General features: G+C 39.9%; 1 protein-coding gene across 1 annotated transcript in view; it reads left to right on the top strand.

Moving 5' to 3' along the window:
- The window catches only part of PLPP4 (phospholipid phosphatase 4), an 83,475-nt gene that overhangs the window by 21,745 nt on the left and 38,584 nt on the right, over positions 1–23,146 (top strand). Inside the window, exons 2-4 of the mRNA XM_075841128.1 lie at positions 19,428–19,536; positions 21,225–21,315; positions 21,987–22,050. Coding sequence (XP_075697243.1) covers positions 19,428–19,536; positions 21,225–21,315; positions 21,987–22,050 — 264 coding nt within the window. The remainder of the gene's footprint in view (positions 1–19,427; positions 19,537–21,224; positions 21,316–21,986; positions 22,051–23,146) is intronic.

Here is a 23,146-nt window from a genome sequence, read left to right as displayed (position 1 = left end):
GCATGACATATTTGCCACTGAATGGCATATCTAGGGAAAAATATAAATTTTTAATTTGCACCATCCGCAGCGCATTCATTTATGGAAAAGACCTGTGGGGTGAAAATGCTCACTACACCCCTTAATAAATGCCTTGAGGGGTGCAGTTCCATAATGGGGTCACTTATCAGGGGTTTCTTTTTATTATTTCACATCTGAGCCTCTGCAGTTGTGAACCAATACTTTGTAAATCGCCAAATTAGGCCTCCACTCCGCATGGTACTCTTCACTTCTGAGCCCTGTCATATGTCCAGACAAAAGATTAGGGCCACATGTAGGGTGTTTCTAAAACCGGGAAACACCGCATAATAATTAGAGAGCTGTCTTGTTATGGTGGCACAAGCCGGGCACCACATATTGGCATATCTATGGAAAAAAATCCCATTTTCACTCTGCAACATTGAGCGCACACTAATTTCTACAAAACACCTGCAGGGTTAAAATGCTTACTACACCCCTTGGTAAATGCATTGAGGGGTGTAGTTTACAAAATGGGGTCACTTCTGGGGGGTTTCCACTGTTTTGGGCCCACAGGTGCCCAGAAACCAATCCAGCAACATCTGCACTCCAAATGGCGGTCCTTCCCTTCTGAGCCCTGCCGTTTGCCCAAACAGCAGTTTATGACCACATATGGGGTATTGCCGTACTCGGGAGAAATAGCTTTACAAATGTTGGGTTCTTTTTTTCCTTTATTTGTTGAGAAAATGAAAAAATTTGCGCTAAAGCTACGTCTTATTGAAGAAAAAGGACTGTTTTTATTTTCACTGCCTAATTCTAATAAATTCTATGAAACATCTGTGGGGTCAAAATGCTCACTACACCCCTAGATGCATTCTTCAAGAGGTGTAGTTTCCTAAATGGAGTCCCTTTTTGGGCGTTTTCATTGTTTTGTCCCCTCAGGGGCTTTGCAAATGTGACCTGGCCTCCGCAAATCATTCCTGCTAAATGTGATCTCAAAAAGTCAAATAGTGCTCTTTCCCTTCTAAGCCCTGCCGTGTGTCCAAACAGCCGTTTATTACCACATGTGGGGTATTGTTTTACTCGGGAGAAATTGCTTTACAAATTTTGTGGTGCTTTTTCTCCTTTAGTCCTTCTGGAAATGAGAAAAAATTAGCTAAACCTACATTTTCTTTGAAAAAATGTAGATTATTATTTTCAGGGCCTACTTCCAATAATTTCTGCAAAAAAACTGTGGTGTCAAATCGCTCACTATACCCCTAGATAATTTCCTCAATGGGTGTTGTTTCCAAAATGGGGTCACTTGTGGGGGGTTTCCACTGTTTTGTCCCCTCAGGGGCTTTGTAAATGTAACATGGCCTCCGCAAACCATTCCTGCTAAATTTGAGTTCCAAAAGCCAAATGGCGCTCTTTCCCTTCTCAGCCTCGCCGTGTGTCCAAACAGCCGTTTATTACCACATGTGGGGTATTGTTTTACTCGGGAGAAATTTCTTTACAAATTTTATGGTGATTTTTCTCCTTTAGTCCTTGTGGAAATGAAAAAAAATTAGCTAAACCTACATTTTATTTGAAAAAATGTAGATTTTCATTTTCACAGCCTACTTGCAAAAATTTCTGCAAAAAACCTGTGGGGTCAAAATGCTCACTACACCCCTAGATAATTTCCTTGAGGTGTCTAGTTTCCCAGATGGGGTCACTTTTGGGGGATTTTGACTGTTTTGGCACCGCAAGAGCCCTTCAAACCTGACATGGTGCCTAAAATATATTCTAACAAAAATAAGGCCCCAAAATCCACTAGGTGCTCCTTTGCTTCTGAGGCCGGTGTTTCAGTCCAGTAGCACGCTACGGCCACATGTGGGATATTTCCTAAAACTGCAAAAACTGGGCAACAAATATTGAGTTGCATTTCTCTGGTAAAACCTTCTGTGTTATAAAAAAAATTGTATTAAAAATGTATTTCTGCAGAAAAATATGAAATTTGTAAATTTCACCTCTACTTTGCTTTAATTCCTGTGAAATGTTTAAAGGGTTAAGACATTTTCTAAATGCTGTTTTGAATACTTTGAGGGGTGAAGTTTTTAAAATGGGGTGACTTTTTTGGGGTTTCTAATATATAAGGCCCTCAAAACCACTTCACAACTGAACTGGCCCCTGTAAAAATAGCCTTTTGAAATTTTCTTGAAAATGTGAGAAATTGCTGCTAAAGTTCTAAGCCTTGTGAGGTCATAGAAAAATAAAAGGATGTTCAAAAAACGATGCCAATCTAAAGTAGACATATGGGGGATGTTAATTAGCAACAATTTTGTGTATTATAACTGCCTGTCTTACAAGCAGATACATTTAAATTGAGAAAAATGCTAATTTTTGCAATTTTTCGCTAAATTTTGGTGTTTTTCACAATTAAATACTGAACATATCGAGCAAATTTTGCCAGTAACATAAAGTCCAATGTGTCACGAGAAAAGAATCTCAGAATCGCTTGGATAGGTGAAAGCATTCCGGAGTTATTACCACATAAAGTGACACATGTCAGATTTGAAAAATGAGGCTCTGTCAGGAAGGTCAAAAGTGGCTAAAGAGGGAAGGGGTTAAAGGCTGTTTTTATGTGATCCTTTTGTACTTATAAGGATTGTCCAGTTAAAAAAATACATTTTTATATACCCTATTGGGGAATTCTGAGTTAATGAGGGGATCCTCTGTTGAAGACCCTCATCTCTTAATGGGAGTGGACACAAAGAGCATCTCTCGCTTTGGAGGACATGTCCTGTCCTTTATTACACAGATAACCCATTGATATAAATAAACACTGTGTATTTCTTAATTTCCCCTGTGGTGGCGCTGCAGGGAAATGAAATACTTACTGACAGGTTTTCTCACAGATTACAGCTGATTGCTTGAGGTGCCAGCAGGGGGACACTTTCCTTATTTTTAAGGGATCCTTCTAGTAGGGATTGTCCAAATCAGACAACCTTTTAAGGGAAGATGCCCAGCTATGGAAAATAAAAAGTTAATAGGAATCGAGAAAGAATGCTTCATAAACTGCTTGCGCTTTCTTCCAATGGTTTATGTGCTTGTCACCCGGACTTCTCTCTGTGATTATCACCTTTTTAAATCTCTGCCATACAGATCATTATAATAAACCATAAATACAGCGCTGTGTGCACTCCAAGCCGCATGTTAATGTAATCTGCATCCTCTTCCTACTGAAGTTTATAGTCTTAAAATAATTTATTCTTGCATTAATGTCATTAACAAGCCATATTTCCTAGTAAAAACACATATTTCCAACAATGCTTCAGTGCTTTGAAAAATTAAACCGTGCATAAATCAACATTTTTTTTCCCCCAAGCAAATAAAAAAGCTGCAAAGCGATTCACTTGTTCCCAAGAATACAGATGAAAAACGAATCCTGCAACAATTCTACTAGTTCTAAAACATTATTATGTGACTAAATTAAAGTAATTCAGAGTTGATGGGAGGGGGTTGTGAAATATATATGGCAAATGCTGTGAATAATTTGATATTGATGATTCATTCTTAAAGCTGAACACACAAGGTGACATGGTTCACAGACTTCTATGGTCAACAAAACCTCTTTCATGGTCAGACACCCATTGCACTGGTGGAGAAGAAGAAGACCTGCTGACACCGCTAAAGAGGAAAAAGATTCATAAGAAAGATCAAGATCCAAGAAAGAAGAAGATCAAGGATAGAGACTTTGAGTTTCTATGGACTGTGAAGGTTTTGTTTCAACCTCGTTCTATGAACCTTGAGGCTTCGTTCTATGGACTAAGATTTAATTTCAACTTCATTCTATGGACTGTGAGGTTTCTTTTATTTCGACACTAGACTCCAGAGTCGGAGGACTGGCGGGAAGGTGTCCTTGAGGAGATAGCTGATGTCACGTATCTAGGTCCAATAGTATACTTCATTCCATCTACGACCATTACCAGTAACAAGGTTGAGGGGGTAATACAGAACAAACACTTCCACAAATTTCATTGTGTTCCCGACAACAGGGGGATTGTAAAGGGAAGTGTTTTATATATTTATATCTATGTACATGTGAGTGTAGATATATATATATATATATATATATATATATATATATATATTTGTCCCTCCAGAAAGGTGTATATTCATCTCCCTACCAGGTAATCAGACACCCTGGGGTTGGAAACCATAAACCGTGAACTAATCCAGGAAGCAGGAAGTTTCAACTGCCCTTCCATCACCCTACTAGATAATGGTATTCCATGAGGCCAAGGCCCCCATATGAGCTGTGATGTCACACAGATGTTGCACGGACAAGGTATAAGGGGGTCAACGGCCTCACACTCTCTCTCTCTTGTTCCTGCTCCCTGGCTCCACTGAGGGTCTCCTCTTCCCTCCTGGTCTGCTCTTGCCTCATGGCTCTTCCTGAGAGACCACACCAACTTGGACCACATGAAGCGCTAAGTATCTTCTCCCCTATACACCCTAAGTAACCCTTTCTCTCCAGCTCCTCACCTGCACATTCCCATACCCTGTTAACCCTTGTAGCCCTGAGTCCCTGTTAACCCTTGGTGCCCCTGAGTCCCTGTTTACCCTTGCTGCCCTGAGTAACTTGTTGTCCCTGAATTACCTGCATATCCCCTGGTATACAGCAACCCATTCCCCTTGTTAACCCTTTCTCCTCCTGAGTTCCTAAGTTAACCCTTGCTGTCCCTGTTACCTGATTAACCCCTAGTGTACAGGGATAGTTATTGCTAGGTGGGAGTGGGACAGAAACAGTGAGCATGTACATGTGTATTGTGTTGTAACGTAACTTCTATGTATGTTTAGGTAAGTGGGTGGCGGTATAATTAGGACTGTGATACAGTGTTTATACTGTACTACGTATAGTGTGAGTATACTCAGTATATATTAACGTGTTATATGTATTGGGTTATACTGATACTATACTGTGATCAGTTACTGTGTTCTGTGTTTTGGTGTATTTTCTATGTAAGTGTAATTATTGTTAGTAATAAATATTACCCTTTTATTTACTATACAATTGTATTTACTGAGTCGTATACACTTACGTAGCAGCAAAGCAAGTAGATTAGGGTTAATATAAGGAAAAGGTAGGGGAACTAGGCATAACCCTAGTGACCCTGATTATAAAGGAGGTAGTAATAGTGGGAGACACAAGTAGGTTGAAACCCACTATTATACCAGCCCTTTTTACACACGTGGGTGTGCAGTGTATATATATTATTTTATATATATATATATATATATATATATATATATATATATATATATATATATAATGAGTCCTTTTACAGTGGCCCCAATATAAAGTTCTTTCCTAAAGAGGTTGTCCAGAATTATAGAAGATTAAACTGCACTATACTTGTCCATGGTCTGTGCCTGGTATTGCATCTCAGCTTCATTCACTTAAATGTGGATAAGCTGCAATACCAAACGCAACCAATAGTCAAGAGTGGAGCGGTTTATGGAAAAAAAGCACAGTTTCTTTTAATCCTGGACAACTCCTTTAACATATATCTACAGTATTTATTGAACCCTACAACATTCTATAAAAATCACATCAGCCCATACACTGGTATAAGGATAACGACCAATGACGAAATCCACATTGATCGTGTTGACATCCTGTTACTCCATCTATTGAAATCCTTGACTGATGGAGTCTGTACAGTCTATGAGAGACACTGGAACAGCCAAGTGGGTGCGTCAGCTGTTTCTGTATTTTCCATAGAACTAAACGTTGGTGCCCTGCCCGTGTTCAGCGTCCAGTCAATACATTTCCTCCCAGTCTGATTATAAAGGACAGGAAACCAGCGACCAACCGGTATCAAGGGCAGTGGTGGATTATCATATGGGCGATTCGGGCGGCCGCCCGGGGCCCGAGGCTCCCAGGGGGCCCATGGCAGCCCGAACCGCACATCATTTTACAAACCTATTCAGCGCGCTAGCGCTGCTACAAGCCGAAGATGAGGAGGGGAGGAGCAGAGAATTGGCCGGGATCCAGGGGTAGGACACGCCTCCCTGACAAGTGCAGGCGCCGCCATTGAGTAACAGAACAGCGACGGATGGCTGTTCTGTTACTCCAAAGCTGCAAGAAGAGCCGGGCGGGCGGTCACCGGCGCTGAGGTTAGTTGGCTTATCCTCCTGCCCAACTGGTTCACGACCGCTGGCTGTATTTTTACGGCCAGCGGTCAGGGACGGGTCCTTAAAACCCGAGCCATAGACTTTCTACGGCTCGGGTTTTAACTTGCTGCCCGCGCGATCGGGCAGCTGAATGTCGGGTCTCCGGCTGTCAGTGACTGCCGGGGACCCTGAGGAGAAGACAGAAGCAGCTATTCTGCTTCTGTCTTCTCCGATGTCTTACACAGCGTTCAATGAACGCTGTGTATAGGAATAGAGACAGCAGCAGCGGCGCTGTCTCTATTCCTCCCGGCACCCGTTAGTGGCAGACTGTTGCTGGGTCTAACTAGACCCAGCACAGCCCTATTAGTGACAATCGTCACTATGAGAGGGCTGATTTCCCCTGTAACTGGGGCTGCTGTGCAGCTCCAGTTACAGTGGAAAAACATGGTGTAAAAGAAAGAAAAAGTATATATAAAGTTCCCCAAAGGTCTTTTTTGACCTTTGAGGATCAGACCACAGTAATAAAAAAATAATAAAGTAAAGTGCAAAAAAAAATGAAATAATAAATACACATAAAATACCCACCCCCAAAAAAAACTTTCCCCCCGCCAATCATTGTTGTAACGCTAGCGCTGACCCAAGTACCCTAATATAGACATGTAATATATAAAAATTTCCGGTAGACAATGACGATCACAAATAAAAGGTCTATTTTAGGGTAAAACTATGGTATTACCCAAAAAAATAGCTGAAACGTAAAAAAGCTTATTTTTTTACTATTATTTTCAAACTTTATGAATAAAAATTCTAAAATAGCAAAAAAGGTGTGCATAAAAACGATAAAAAACGAAACCTGCATTGTCTACGGAAAAAACGTCGCAAAAATCCCGTCGTTTTAATTTATTTTTTATAAAAATGTGTGTTTGGTGCAACTTTGTAATTACGTTTTATTAAAAAATATTTTCACTTTTTGAGATACAGCTGCTTTGTATCCTGTATCCGTCAGGTCAGCAGGACTGACGGGATCAGTGAAACGGGCCCTGCGCTAAATTATAATCTTAGATGTGATAGATTTGAGGTGGATCCTGCGTGTCACTGATCCTGTCAGTCCTGCTGACCTGACGGATACAGGATACAAAGCAGCTGTATCTCAAAAAGTGAAAATATTTTTTAATAAAATCAATCAATCACACACATATATATATATATATATATATATATATATATATATATATATATATATATATATATATATATTAGTATGTTATGATATAAAGTTTTTAAATGTGTACATAACCTTGTGGCACTATATACAAGGGGGGGCGCTGTGTGCCACTATATACAAGGGGGGCGCTGTGTGCCACTATATACAAGGGGGAGCGCTGTGTGCCACTATATACAAGGGGGAGCGCTGTGTGCCACTATATACAAGGGGGAGCGCTGTGTGCCACTATATACAAGGGGGGCGCTGTGTGCCACTATATACAAGGGGGGCGCTGTGTGGCACTATATACAAGGGGGAGCGCTGTGTGGCACTATATACAAGGGGGGGGCTGTGTAGTGCTATCCACAGTGGTATGTGTGTGGCGCTCTTTATAGGGGGGGGCTTTTTGGTGCTATTTACAAGAGGGGGAGGGCTGTGTGGCACTCTCTACAGGGGGCTGTATGGCACTATCTATATGGGGCTGTGTGTAACGCTCTCTACGGGGGGGGATGTGATATATAGAGGGGGCTGTGTATGGCGATATCTATGGGGGTGTGTAATATCTACAGGGGCTGTGTGTGGCACTATGTACAGGGGGCTGTGTGTATGTGGCGTTTTACAGTGTGTGGTATTATATTCAGGCACGCAGTGTTTGGTGCTATTATATTTAGGGGCACAGTATGTGGCACCATGATAACTTTATTTTCGTTTATAGGTGTGGAAATGTTGGAAAAGTGAGGAGACGTCTGAGTGGCAAATTCTGCAGAAATGAGTCATGGCCGGGAGAAGTCGTCATGAGCGCTGGACCGGATGGAGAAGAAAAGAGGCAGAAAACTACTAGAATCTGAGACGTCGTCACCTGTGAGTCACTAGATTTATAGAGAATCTGTCACCTCTCCTGACATGTTTATTATAGGAATCCTTGTATCTCACAAAAAGTCTTTCTGCAGTCCAGGACTGATAGACAATTCCCCTTGTCAGGAGGTTGTGTCCCTGCACAGTGTGATACTCTCAGTATGTATGGACACAGCCCTGTGACAAGGGAAATCGTAAGGCTGGGTTCACACGAGCACATTAACGTCCGTAATGGACGGACGTATTTCGGCCGGAAGTCCCGGACCGAACTCAGTGCAGGGAGCCGGGCTCCTAGCATCATAGTAATGTACGATGCTAGGAGTCCCTGCCTCTCTGCAGGACAACTGTCCCGTACTGTAATCATGTTTTCAGTACGGGGCAGTAGTTCCACGGAGAGGCAGGGACTCCTAGCATCGTACATTGCTATGATGCTAGGAGCCCGGCTCCCTGCACTGAGTTCGGTCCGGGACTTCCGGCCGAAATACGTCCGTCCATTACGGACGTTAATGTGCTTGTGTGAACCCAGCCTTACACTGTTAATGCTTGCCCAAAAAGGTAGTGTTAAAAATAGTTACGGCGTGGCAGGGCGGCGGTGAGGAAGGGGGACCCAAGTTTGGGTAACAGCCCAGGGCCCATGGTCTACTTAATCCGCCACTGATCAAGGGGGGGGTCTAACTCCCATTGATCTAAGTTTCCTTTCTAATGGATAAATGATAAATGTGTGCTAGATGGTAAAACACTTTTTCAACAAATAATGCAGTCCTTAATGCCCTAGTACTAGAGAGCAGATATCTAGGACTGAATTAGCGCAGGAGCTATACTAATATGACCACTTTATTAGATATATATTTCTAGTACTAGGCATTTGTCAGCTGCAAAGGCATAGTGCAAGCCTCCGCTTCCACCACATTCAAAAGTACTCTCTTGAAATGATCTCTAGTTACTGTATAGGAGTGTAGCCATAAATGGATCCATATGATGAGCCACAATACTTAGTGTTCAGGGATCTAATGTTTGTCAAGAAAACATACCCCATGCCATAGCGCCACCTTTACCAGCCTGTACTGTTGACAGGAGTGAAATCAGTTTGTTTTTTTTACTGTAATCCATCCGCATCAACGTGATGTGCGTTCAGAGATGTAAAGACCTATTCAATAAAAATATGCGTTCAAAGATGCTCTTCTGCACACCATGCGTGGTTATTTAATACTGTCATCACAAACTAATCTTGCCATTCTCCTCTGACATCTATCAAGCTGTTTTTGTTCACAGGACTGGCGCTCAGTGGAAGATTATTGTCATAGGCACCATTCTTCTAAAATAAGTTTCTGACCCATCTTGAACCAACAATCATTCAATGGTCAATTCAGTCAATTCCCATCTCTCCACAATTCTATTATTGCATCTGAACTAGAGATAAGCAAAACTGTGAAAATCCCGGCCGTTTTTTTAAAATTTTGTGAAAATCCAGTGAATCACATTTTTATAGATTCTATCATCTCTAGTCTGAACAACAACTCAACCTCTTGACCATGCCGTTTTTCATTGTATTGCTGCTGCGTGATTGGCTGATTAGATTTTGCCTTTAGTGAACAGGTGTGCTGCTGTACCTAATAAAGTGTTTATAATATAATTTTTAAAAATAATTTAAGCAGCTACAACAGTAAAGTTAAACTGTAATAAACGTTTTGTCGAGAGTACATCTGGCCAATAACATAATCAAATCTTCCCTTTAATTTTGCTAATTAGTATTTTCCTTAACTCCGTGTGCAATCAAGAGTGTAAACTAGAGGGAAACATCATTTATATGCAGCCTGTGACATATTTCAAAACTTGCTGGCAATTTCAGAGAAGCATGGGAGAACTTTTAAAAGGCATTACTAGAAATTGTGTATTAATAAAAAGATTGGGATTTCACATTCATATTTGCCACAGATCATCACGGCTTCATAAGCTCATTTCTACTATAGCTTCTTTTTCACTTTTCTACTTTGTTCCAGTACGCTGACTTTTCTTACATTTTTCAAGGTCTTGCCTCCACTTCTCCTGGGAGTGGCCTGACAACCGTGTAATTCTTAAATCAGGCCACCCTGACAGTTTGATATCGAGAGGCTGTGATAGATAAAATATGTTCGTGCAGGAGAGGTTCCCTTACAGCACATTTGGCCTCCCAAAAGAAACTCAAGTCTACTTTATTCATATATAGAAGCCCTGCCTGAATGTGACACTGCAATTATTGATGTGAACAAAAATCTGCAAGGATGTAAAAAACTAGAATAAAACTGTCCACATGGATCCCGTCTACCTCCCACATATTACAAGGGCAGATTTGCGCAAAGTTTTTACCCCTTTTGGTATATGTCGGAAATTGGTTGCCCGACAAACCCCAATGTCTTACAATGGGGTCTGGAGGGTTCCGTAGTAGTGCCCAATGATTTGACGGCAAGAATAGTGCTGCATGCATCGCTATTTTTCCTGTAAAATCTGATGGAAGTTGAGACCGAGCTGCCGACTCACACGTCAAATTACTATTACTAAATTATTACTATCATGCTGGTTAAGGGCTCTTGTCTGTTCCAATGTTTTTCTTAATTTTTTTAAAATAAAAAGTATATAAAAAATAAAGCTGTGACAGAACCTCAAAGAAAGATGCTTGCGTTATGTGTGAATTTACTTAGGCCGAGTTTTGTTGGGGAAAAGGGAGCTGCAGGGTTAAAACAAGGAGTGCTTGAAATATACTCTCTGTAGTCAGGTTGGTACTGGGGCAGGTAGATCGGATGCTCCTGACTGTGCAGGTACTGGGGTTAGTGCAGAGGGACATGAGGTAACCCTCCTTATATATTGGCTGTGGTAGGCCTAGTTTCCCATGCTTTGTACCATTGTTCCCCCTCCTTAGTGGAGTGTTTTTCAGTTGTTTTTAGGTTACTGGGAGCTTCTCCTATTGAGTAATAAAAAAATCTAGAGAATGGGATTTTGCTGGATGTTCACTATGGGATTTGTTGCACTACTGTACTGTGATGATCATAGGCTTTTTAGGTTCTTCAGTTGAATGTCGTTTCACATCACAGCAGAAGAATAGTGACATAAAAGGTGGAGAGATCATGGACGTTGGTGGTGCATGTGCCTTTCAGGACTGAGCTGGTTGCCATAGCATCCCAAATCCAATGTTTTTGGAAATTATTTGTTAAAAGATTAAAGCTATGACCTTTACCTACATAGAAAAAAAATCTGTTGTCCTGTGTGGGTTTTTTTCTGACATGGGTTTGTCATTTGTGTTGGTGGGACTGCAGAGATTTTTGAATGGTCTCTGAAGCCTCCAGTGAAACAGATTCCCATGTGATAACAGGTGCCAACCACAATGAAGCCCAATCCAGCAAAGAAAAAAACATACGTGATGCAGCAGTGCCATTTCTGCTGATGGTTATCACATTTTATGGATAATTTCACAAACCCTGTAGCTTAGATTCTAATAATGATGTGGCCTGTGTGTGCAAAAATAACGTCTTCGACTATGCTGCAATTAAAAATAGACATTAATTGTGTATAGCTGGTTTGTAGGCCTTCAGAAGTTGATCTTGCAAGCCCAAGTCCACCCAATCCTGCACTGATTATGAAGAATATCAAGGTTTTATTTAGCTACAGTCAGAAAATTGTAATTAAAATTGTTCAAATTTTAGTAAATCTCAGGCCGTACCTCTGATGTGAAAACACTGCTCTAGTGGATGGAGCAGATGAACTCTGCCATGGACACACACATTAATAAAGTTGCTCACTTGTAGTTGTGTAAGGAGCATGGATAAAATGAACAATGCAGGTTATAAAGACCACTTTTAATGTAGCTTTTCTAAAACCGCAAAGTAATTGACATTCATTGGTGAAAGCATTTGTTTACTATTCTGGTTCTCCGCAAATCTTTTGTAAGCTCTTGAAATGTAGAGGAAAAAATACATTTATTTCATCTTTCACTTTGGATGATTTGTAAGAAGGGACTACTGAAGATTGCCGAATCTGAATAAATTTCAATATTTTAATGACCCAGTACTCGTAAATAAGTGAGGCTTCGTGCAAGCTGTTATTTTCAGACACTTTTTCACAGCCTCTTGGTATAAGTGTAGCAACTTTTATTAAGAACTAATTTGTCACAGTGGGTTTGAAGTGTAGGTTTACCTTTGGTTGAACTATACTTACTTTTTATGGCATTGCATTATCAGCAATATGTACCTATTATCAGAACGGCTTCTTTCACATGTGGGAACTTTACAATAATAGAGCAGGAAAACCACAGGGAATTTGAGTTCCTTGGTGCTTACCTGTCAGCAGACGTAGGCTTTTATAGAACTGCTGCTTTATATGACATATTCTGCTGTAGACTTGTAGAATAATTGGGGCTACAGCAAAATATTCTAATAAGTATATTGCCATATATGTGGACACCTGACCATCACACCTATATGGGCTTGTTGGACATCCTATTCCATAACCATGATGGTAAGTATTGAGTTGGGCCCCTTTTGTGGCTATAACAGCCTACACTTTTCTAGGAAGAGTTTACACAAGATTTTGGAGTGTGTCTGTGGGAATTTCTTCCCATTCAGTCAAAAAAGCATTTTTGAGGTCAGACACTGATCTCGTCCGGCTCACAATCAGTGTTCCAATTCATTCCAAAGGTGATTGATGGGGTTTAAGTCAGAGCTGTGTGCAGACACTCTAGTACATCCACACCAAACTCATTATATCACGTCTTTATGGATTTCTCTTTGTACACTGGGGCACAGTCATGCTGGAACAGGGACTTCCCCAAACTGTTACCACAAATTTGGGAGCATACAATTGCCTGAAATGTCTTTGTATGCTGTAGTATTAACTTTACCCTTCACTTTAAATAAGGAACCTAGCCCAAACCCTGAAAAGCAGTCGCAGACCCTTATCCCAAATTTTATAGTAGGCACTATGCATTCCAGTAGGTACCAATTTTCCTGGCATCTACCAAACCCAGATTAGTAAAATGTGATTCACCATTCAAGAGAAGATGTTTCCACTGCTCCAGAGTCCATTGGCGGCATGCTTTAAACCACTTCTGCCATTGCTTGGCATTGTGCATGGTGACCATAGGCTTGTGGGCAGCAGGTCCACCATGGAAGCCTATTTCATAAAGCTCTTGATGCACACTTGAGCTGATGTCCCTTCATGACTGAGCTGTTGCTACTTCTGGACGCTTCCACTTCACTAAAATAGCACAATCCAGTTAATCGGGGTAGATCTAGCAAATCACAAATTTCATAAACTGACTAGTGGCAAAGGTGGCAACCTATGACCGTGCCGCCATTCTGACATTTGCCAAAACGGGACTGGAAGACACAGGGGAGTGTGCATTTATAATATCGTAATGAGTTGAGGACTTTGAAAAAAACATGGGATCTTGGTACAATTCCTTTTAAAGAAAAACTTATATTCTGGGAAACATTAAATGGTGAATTACCTTTTTGGATTTTTCATTTCAGAACTCACCACTATTTCATTGCTCTTTTTATTGAAAATGTCTACATAGGCAGGGTATAGGCGATACATGACGCAGGGATTTGTTAGGCATAACACACTGTATCCGCTTTGCCCAGAGTCTTCTTTTCAGCTTGATGGTCTTTCCTTAGGATCAATGCATGATTGGTGGTGGTCCAAGTGTTGCAGGTTCTTGACTGCTGCACTTGATCCAGCAGCACTGTTGTCTATGTGGCGGTGTTAGGCGCTGCATCTCTGCCCTCTCGCAGCCGCACTTGAATGAGCTGCAATACCTGATATTGCCATCCATTGCATATGGCTCTGTGTCCAGTACTACAGTGAAGAAATCTTTCTGCTGACTGGGTCACAGGGTCCAACCCTTACTGATCACACATGGATACCCTATCTTAAGGGAACGCGTTTAAGTTGGCGACAGACCTAAAGAGAATTCTACTGAATGTTAATTGTTACAATATTGTTTTGGACCATAATTACCTTTGGTCCAAAAAATGTAAAAGATGTTTTCTAGCTACATTTTGGGTATTTAACAACTAATGTCCAAACATTTCCCATGCGGGTCCATGAAAAAAAATACTGTGACTATGCTATGAACAGTCTAAATAGTAATGAAATTGTGGAATAATGCTGTGATATAAAATGGATATTGGTTAGTTTATCTATTCCAGGTGAAATGTCATCTTTTTATTATACGTCTATATTAGTACTTTAGTATTGTGCATCTCAGACCTTTTTATAGAATCAAGCTATAAAATAGCAATCCATTGCAAGCTTTAATTACAATTACCGTCACATGCAATATTAATGTTATGTTACGTTCCCTTATTTAAAGTCCATTAATTCCATCACGGATGAATATGTGCATAGTGACAATTTTAATGTAATTTTTTTATTTGTCCAGCCTGTAGTTAGAGACATATTTCATTCTGGACCTGTCATCTGAATATTCACAGCTATTTATAATTCCCTTTCAGTGCCTGTATATCGCACCAGGCCAGGTTCTATTCTACGCTTCACTTGTAACAAGACTAACATCTGTTTCTGAAGGGTTTTGTAAGAATGAGACAAGTGCTGAAGATAAATAGTGGAAATCTGACAAGACTATAATAAGATGATTTATATTATACTGAAATACACGATCTACTGTACAGTACTGAGCATGGCCACACATGTAAAGTTAAGTGGCGATTTTGGTGAAATTACTGACCTCTAGAAATCCCAAACCCATATCGCATCAGCCACAAAGTAGAAGGGGCGAGTTGGCCACGCATGTGTGCGGCTCTCTACTTTACTTTATAGATTATGGAAGTTATGGAAACACCCATATACTGCAACTGGAAGAGTAGCATGGCGGGCTTTCCCCTTCTCCACTTTATGGTTGCTGTCAACTAGCTTCCACAGCTAAACAGGTGTCATGGAAACCCCATTGTTCCAAAAGATGGGAGTCCTAAACATGCGACTTCCACTTTTCAAACGTTTTAGGGCATATCCTATTAATATACCATCTTTGTAGAATTAGCCCTTTAAATGTGTTTTTCACAAACATTTATCACTTATCCACAGGATAAGTGATCAATAACCGATCGCTGGGTCTCCGACCGCTGGGACCCCCAGAGATCACGAGAACCTCGGTCAACGAGTCCCCTCTGTAATGGAGCGTTGGTGCACATGCGTGGCTATTGCTACATTCACTGTCTATAGTACTGACATAAATGGCCGAGTGTCAGGAGCATTTCTCTTTAGAAATGAGTCCTCTTTTGCCAGATTTACTGTTCAGAACTGAGGAAAGTAGAATGACCAATCCTATGGTAGCTGCAATGGTGGCCATATTGGTTGGCACATATTTTTTTTCTAGAAACATAGAACGATGTAGCCAAGTTTATCTTGACTCTTATAACTTGCTGCAGCGTGATATCAGACAACAAGTCACTGAAACAGTCAAGTTAGAGTTTCTTGCCATTGTGTATTCAATGCGTTAATTCAAGATAAAAATGGCTACATCTGTATAACTTAAAATGGGTGCTCCGATCTGTCTTATGCTCCGTTCAACTTACACATTTCTCTAACGTGTGGAAATCTTGTTATTTTTTCTTTAAAAGGATTTGTATCAAGACAGAAAAAAGGTAACTCCTACATAATATGCAGAATTAGTACATTAAATCTTTGCTGTTGTACACGTTTTCAGTGTAACCTTTATGCTATTTTCCAGATTAATGTTATTTTTCTTCATACAATATATCCACTAGATGCTTCTTAAACTTTGGTTTATTTTCTTTTCAACCAAAGATTCCTTATTAATGTGTTTTTAAATGTCAAACCTCAATGACTATTATACTTGATAGTTTAAAGGCCACAAAGCAATATTTAAAGTATATTAAGTTTCACTTTTATTCATATTACAGAATTATGCTTGTTGTATAAATATACAAAATTGAAACAAAATATTTCTATGATCAATTCCGATACCATTCTTAGTTAGGACTACAAGGATGCACTTACTTTTACCCTATAATAATTTTCTGTGTGAATTGTCTTTTTTATAGTCCAGGGTTGTGCAGTGTAAGAAGTGCAATCCAAGCGTTCGTTACCTTAGCTTCCAAGAGAGAAAATACAGTACTTTCATATAGCTGACTGACTAGATGCAGTTTAGCTGCTGACTGGCTAAATAGATCTTGCTGTGACTTCCTGCTGTGCTAGAGACAGGAAGAGCTGTTTTCATATATACTGCGCAGAAGACAAACTCTAAAATCCGGGTAAATTAATATATGAAATCAGATGAACTTACAGAGTAGCCTCCATACACATTACACATACAATTTACAATGCTTCTATCAAGGGACTAGTTTCTATTTAGAACTCTCTTTAAGCTTCATAATTTGAAAGAACACTTTGTATATATTAATGATAGTGTTTTAAATAGATAAACATTGCAATGCAGTGTTACAAAATTTAGCTCCAATTTAACACTTCTTTGCAGAACTGAGAACAGAAATACTACTTGAGAGCTGATGTCCTAAGATATCACTGTAATGGTTTTTTCCTCTGTCAGAGGGGGCAGATTTACTTGCTATTACAATCTCAGGTTTTCTACAGCGATGTCACGTCTTATTACAGGCAGGCCAACACTTGTGTATTGTCTCATTAGTTGATGTACTATTATACGTCGGCCTTCCACTGCTGACACTCAACCTGTACATCTCTTATTAACGCAAGACAAGAGGAGTATTTGTTTTAAGAAGTAAAAGACATTTGTACCTACAAAGAACATTTGTTTTAATTTTTATGTGTGCAGCTTCTTATGTTTTCCATCTGGCTTTCTATAAAAGAAGGTTAACAGCCTGCAAGGTGCATTAGTTGAATTTACACAATTCCTGGCTGTATGAAGTACATTTCTATGCAGTATGTTTAATACCTCTATGATCAGGCTATTTTTTGTCGTTACAGTCCGACTCATTTTTAGTTCCTGATGATTTTAGAGTTATAACCTTTTAATCTTTGTTCAGTACATATAAGCCTTAAATGGGTTGTCCACTTTGGACAATCCCTGTTTTTTTACTGGACGATTATCGGGCAGATGAGCGTCCATATAATGCTCATTCCCGATTGTTCCCCTGTTTACACAGGGCAATTATCAGCAGAGGAACGAGCAAACGCTCGATCATCTGCTGGTCTTATCGTTTTAAAGTAAAAGATTATAGTTGTCGGCAGCACATCTCCCTGTGTAAATGCGCTGTCTACATGATAATAATGTATGGGGAGTAACGGAGTAACGACCGCTTGTCCCTAGCCATAGCTCCGTGTGACTTGAGCAAACGAGCACCGATCGTCGATCGGCTCTCTTTGCATCGGCCGCTTATCGGCCGGTGTAAAAGGCCCTTTTAGAATGGTGCCGTGACAATAAACCGTTCAGAAAGTGTCCCCTTTCCTTGGACCCCCAGAGATCAGCTGTTATCTGTCGGGAAATCTGTCAGTAAGTGTTCAACTTCCCTGCAGTGCCACCACAGAGAAAATTAGGCATTACACTGCAACCATTCAAATCAATGGGATGTCTGAGTGATGCAGGACAGGACAAGATCTCCAGAGTTTCTCTAGACTGGGCAACCTTTTTGAGCTTTCTTTTTCTTTACATTGACCTACAAATTTGAAATGAAAGTGTCTGGGCGTTTTGTGTTAGTTTTTTTTGCTTTTTTTTAGAGTGTGAAAAAAATCTTTTTTGTCTATGGTACTAGAAATTATTGGCTGCTCCATTGGTTACAAGAGTTATAAATGCTTCACCTTGTTTCTTAGTCTTAAGTGATCAGGTAAATGCTAAGATCATAATGATTATATTGAATTATTCATAGGAAATATCAGTGGCGTAATAGGGAGTGTGATTGTGATCGGGCCCCCTTCCCTTCCGGGCATGGGGCCTGGCCCCATCTTGTTACACACCTGAGAAATATCTATTCAGGTGTTCCTCTTTCCTGATAAGGGCTCCAGTTGTGGAAAAAATGGTATTCGGGGTAAACCTTTACATAAATCATTAGTTTTGGTTTTAAAGAGGACCTGCAAGCTCTCCTTAAATTTGTTTTAGTAAATACTTGCATTCCCCATAATAAAAAAATTCTGAAGCATGTAGTCAAAGGCCTAGTTCACAGGGAGGAATTTGCAGGCAGAAAAAAATCATCTGCCTCAAAATTCCACCAATCAAAATTGAACCAGCAATCGTCAGATCGCTTGTACAATACACTGCAATACTAATGTATTGCGGTTTATTGTCATTTTTACAGACTTCTGTTAAGCCCTGCCAGAGTCACGGCTTAACAGAGACAAAGTGAAGGCAGCCCTGCCATGACAACCATCGGCACCCCGCGCTCGGGTTGTAGGGGGGCCGATGAGCTTTTGGAATGCCTCAGATGCATCGCAACGCGATTGACAGCATTGCATTGCAGCATTTAAGGAGTTTAAACGGCCAGGAAAAGCACGATCTCTGTTCCTGCTTGCTAGTCCTGGTCATCAGCTGTATTACATAGCTAACACCTGCAGTGTATGGAGCAAGCTCAGCGCGTGAGCCCGCTCCATACATCACCCCCCGCACCAGGACGTGCTATTACGTCGTGGTGCACAAAGGTTAACAATACGTAATTTTCTGATGCCAAATTTCCTTTAGGCTAGCCATTATGTGCTTTAAAGTATAAAATATTTTCACATTTTTATTATGTTTTATTTGAAAATTTTAGTTGTGGGTGAAATACTTTTAGTTGCAGGAACATTCAATGTGCAACAATCAATACAATGGTGTAATTATGCAAGATAACTGCAGCTCATAAGATGCCTCATATTTATGGACTAATGATGTCATTTTCTGGGCACCTTTTTTGTTAGAGGAATGTTTAGATTCTTTATAATGTGATGTATTTATCATAATGATTCACCCTTTTTAACACTTTAGGGAGAGCGCATGTGAACCACAAGATTGAATATTGTTACTTTATTGAATGTGATGTGCACCATTATCCGGTGTTTTGCAATAGTTTGAGGAGGGTCAGAAAGTCTTCAAAAGGGATAAAAGAGTTTTTGAACTATGGACCAATTCATGAGTGACAGTGTATGTGTATATATATATATATATATATATATATACACACAGTTCATCTCTAATAAGTACATTTGTTCTAAATATTACTTCTTTGGTATTTACATACTAAACCAATATTCTTGTGACCGTTCCCATTAGGTTTACAGAGTTTTTGGATCCTTTCCAGCGTGTTATCCAACCAGAAGAGGTCTGGCTGTATAAAAATCCTCTGGTACAATCGGACAACATACCCACACGGCTGATGTTTGTAAGTTAAACACTAATATAATTAAAGTGTTACTCTAACTATATGAACGTCAATTCATTCTTCGGTCCAAATCGTGTGCTGATGAATTTCATTAAATATCTTAATAGGGGTTGGAGCTTTGTTTTCCTGATACCGCACACCATATCGAATTCATAGGCATAGAGTTCAATTATAAAATTCTCGCTGCCTGCAAACGACACTAGGATTGAATTGTACACTATAAATATTCAGATTTTTTTTAAAGAGGTTTTTCCTTCTCCGATACTTATGGCACATCCACAGAGAATTACCTATGGGACCCTCACATACTGGGAGAACAGATGTTCCCTGTCCTCCTTTTCTACAGTAGGGTCTATTGGCATTATAGAAAGAGCTGAGCATGCCAGCTGCCTATTATGCCATAAGTGGCTGAGATGAGAAAACCTCTAACTCTACGATTGTGGGAAATGATTTTAATAGTTGGCGTTCTACTTTAAATTTTGTTACAGAGCTTTTGTTAGAATGATCAGAAAAGCATTTAGTAAACCATCTAGAGCACTGACAACTTGACTGATAATGAGCAGGTGGAGCGATACATCATCCATTTATACAGACAATTCAAGCATTTTCTATATAGGACACTAATCTGAGTATGATCATAATAACTGTTCTGATCGTAGTATAGTAACTCTACGTCCAAGTCTTTCGAGGGGTTGGAAAGACCCTTTAAACCATTTATGAAAATAGTGAGGGGAATTTACCAAGACTAGCATTTTCAAGTGTAGTGGAGTACAAAATGTAGCGCATATTTAGCTGTCCGTGCGGCCGAAGTTGAAATCTACGCCTGCTATGAACAAGCGTAGATTTGCTCCATAACTTACGTTAATTTCTGGCATTCGTGATGCTATATCTGTTGGTCGTGGAGTCTCTACAACAGAATAGTGGTGTAAAGGCTTTAATAAATCCCCTCTCCAGCGAGTTAATAAAAAGTGATGCTGCTTACCATTTCCCCATTTGTGACACACTTTTTGCTGACTGGAACTGCATCTATTACTCATAGCAGATACGTTTACAGGATGGAGTGCAAACTGAATGGAGGGAGGTGGGACTTTATATTTTTAAAAACATTGAACTGATAAGCAGCATAACTTTCCATCAGCACACGCAAAAAAAAAACACGAAATAGGTGTGAATAACGAAGGCTCTGTGGTTTGTGGTTCCATGGAGCTTCCGACAAGGTTTTCAGTATTTTGGCAGCAAGAATTGCACATTTAGAAAATTCCACCTCAAAATTCCTTCAGGAATTGAGCGCCGCTGGCAAAAAACGCGGCGAAAAACCCTTTCTCTGCTTCTCATTCATTTCAATGGGAGGTCCAAGGTGGAAACGCGGCAAGAACGACCATGCCGCTTTTCTTACCGCAAGCGGCTAAAATCCACAGCGGGAAAAAAGCCTCCGCTTCCCATTGAAAATTAATGGGAGGCGGTTTCAGACGTTTTTTGCCGCTTATTCTGACGCGGTTTCCATGTCCAAAAAACTTTGTGTGAACTGGGCCTAAAGTCAATGGGGACTATCAGCATCCATAAAAAAAAATCTGTTGCTAGAACACATTTAATGAAGTATTGTTTGTTTGTTTTTTTGCATTTTTGACTCTTTCCATTATTTTTTATCTATGTTGATGAAAAATTTCCACTTGTTTTATTTTGCACAGGCCGTTTCCTTTCTGACACCCCTGGCTGTTATTTTTGTGGTGAAAATCATCCAACGGACAGACAGAACAGAGATCAAAGAAGCGTGTTTGGGTAAGCAATATTAAAAACCAACGTATTTTCCTATAAGGGTTGAGTCCCAGGCCTTTAGCAGAGGTGCAGTGAGGAGCAGCTAAAGATAGTGGCAGTACACGACCATAGCTTCACATGAGGTTTATCCAGTTAATGTGTATTTCCCACATTACCTGCAATGGAAGATATGTGACAAAATATGAAGCATAGGGTAAATTGGAAGATTAAAAAAAAAAAAAAAAAAATCTAAAAACGGTGTAGTTCTTAAAGGGGTTGTCCAGGATTAGAAAAACATGGCTTCTCTTATCCAGAATTAATGTCACACCTGGTATTGTGTCTGGTATTGCAGCTCTGCTCCATTGAAGGAAATAGGGCTGAGCTACAATACCACGCATAACCCATGGAGAGGTGTGTGGCTGTTTTTGAAAGAGAGCAGCCATGTTTTTGAAGTTCTGTACAACCCCTTTAACTACAACACAAAATGTTAGGATTTTTTTCAATCGAATCACTTCTAATCAGTTGTTGGTTATGTTTGTTTATAGACTGTATGTTAAAAATAAGGAAGGACTCCTTTTTCTAGGACACTCGCCGTTTATGTCTGTGGATGAGCTTTAGTGCTTCAGAAACATCAGGACTTTATTTTCTTGTAGAATTGGATCTATGTAACTACCATTCTGTTATTTCTCATTCAGCTGTCTCCTTGGCATTGGCACTGAATGGAGTTTGCACTAATACTATCAAACTTATAGTGGGAAGGTAGGTGCAATGAAAATGATTATAAATGTTTGCAATAGAAACGTCTCTGTAATTCGATACCATTTATCAAACAGTCCAATACAAATCATGTTTGCTGGAGAATGTCTGCTCCTTCTATCATTAAAAAGAATAATTTTCTTGAAGTGAGAAGAGTGTTCAAAACACTGTGCAATAAATGTGAATGTGAAACGCTTCCTACATATCTGTATAATGTCTTCATTATTCTTCATTGGTTTTCCTAGAAAACCACGTGAAACTGAGTTACTCTACTCCGAGTGAAACACAAAATATCTTAGAAAAAAATACATTTAGAATTACTTGCGTTCTTTAAATTAATTGTCAGCTTTGGACAATCCCTTTTTATTAAAAGGGGCCTCTGACAATAATTTGATCACAGGACATTCTGCCACTGGTTCCCCCAGTGATCAGGTATAACCTGTGGTGGAACCCGGCACCAAGTGTTCAATTTCCCTACAGTGCCACAAGAGGAGAAATGAAGAATTACACAATTCCCATTTAAATAAATGTTTGTGAATATGGGACTTTCCTTCTATTTACTCATAATTCCCTAATAGGGAGATTTTAAAAATAGGTTTTCTAAACCAGACAACCCCTTTAAAGTGTACCTCACCTCAGGAGTGGTAGTAAGAGTGAACAGAGGCCACTAATACGGGCTCCCTCCCAGATAGAGATACAGAATTGGGATGGGAAGATAAATGGTTAGAGGGACTGTATAAGAACATACATTATACTGCCTATCCACCATTTACAACCACCATTTTCCCCTGTGACAACTGTCCTGGATGAAAATCACACCGATTTCTCCATCCTATTTGTCATAATTACCTTAGGTCGGGTAGCAAGGGGATATTGATGTGTACATGAATTTTGATTTTTATCACTGGCCCTATGCAAAAACTGTAAGCTGCTTTGCTTGTACAAGATGTATAGTCTCTCTTGGATAGTACCTTATCCAAGATAGGGTATCTTGGTGAGCAAGTAGGTGATTAAGCATTTTTTTAATATTTGAAGCATATAGCTCTTTTAGACTTCACACCGTCCTAGCAGTAAATTGTTTCTGTACTGATGGGCATTG

This window comes from Rhinoderma darwinii, chromosome 11 (assembly GCF_050947455.1).
Source record: "Rhinoderma darwinii isolate aRhiDar2 chromosome 11, aRhiDar2.hap1, whole genome shotgun sequence".
Taxonomy (NCBI): Eukaryota; Metazoa; Chordata; class Amphibia; order Anura; family Rhinodermatidae; genus Rhinoderma; species Rhinoderma darwinii.
The sequence above is the reverse complement of the archived record's forward strand: the minus strand, read 5'-3'. Positions and strand labels throughout refer to the sequence as shown.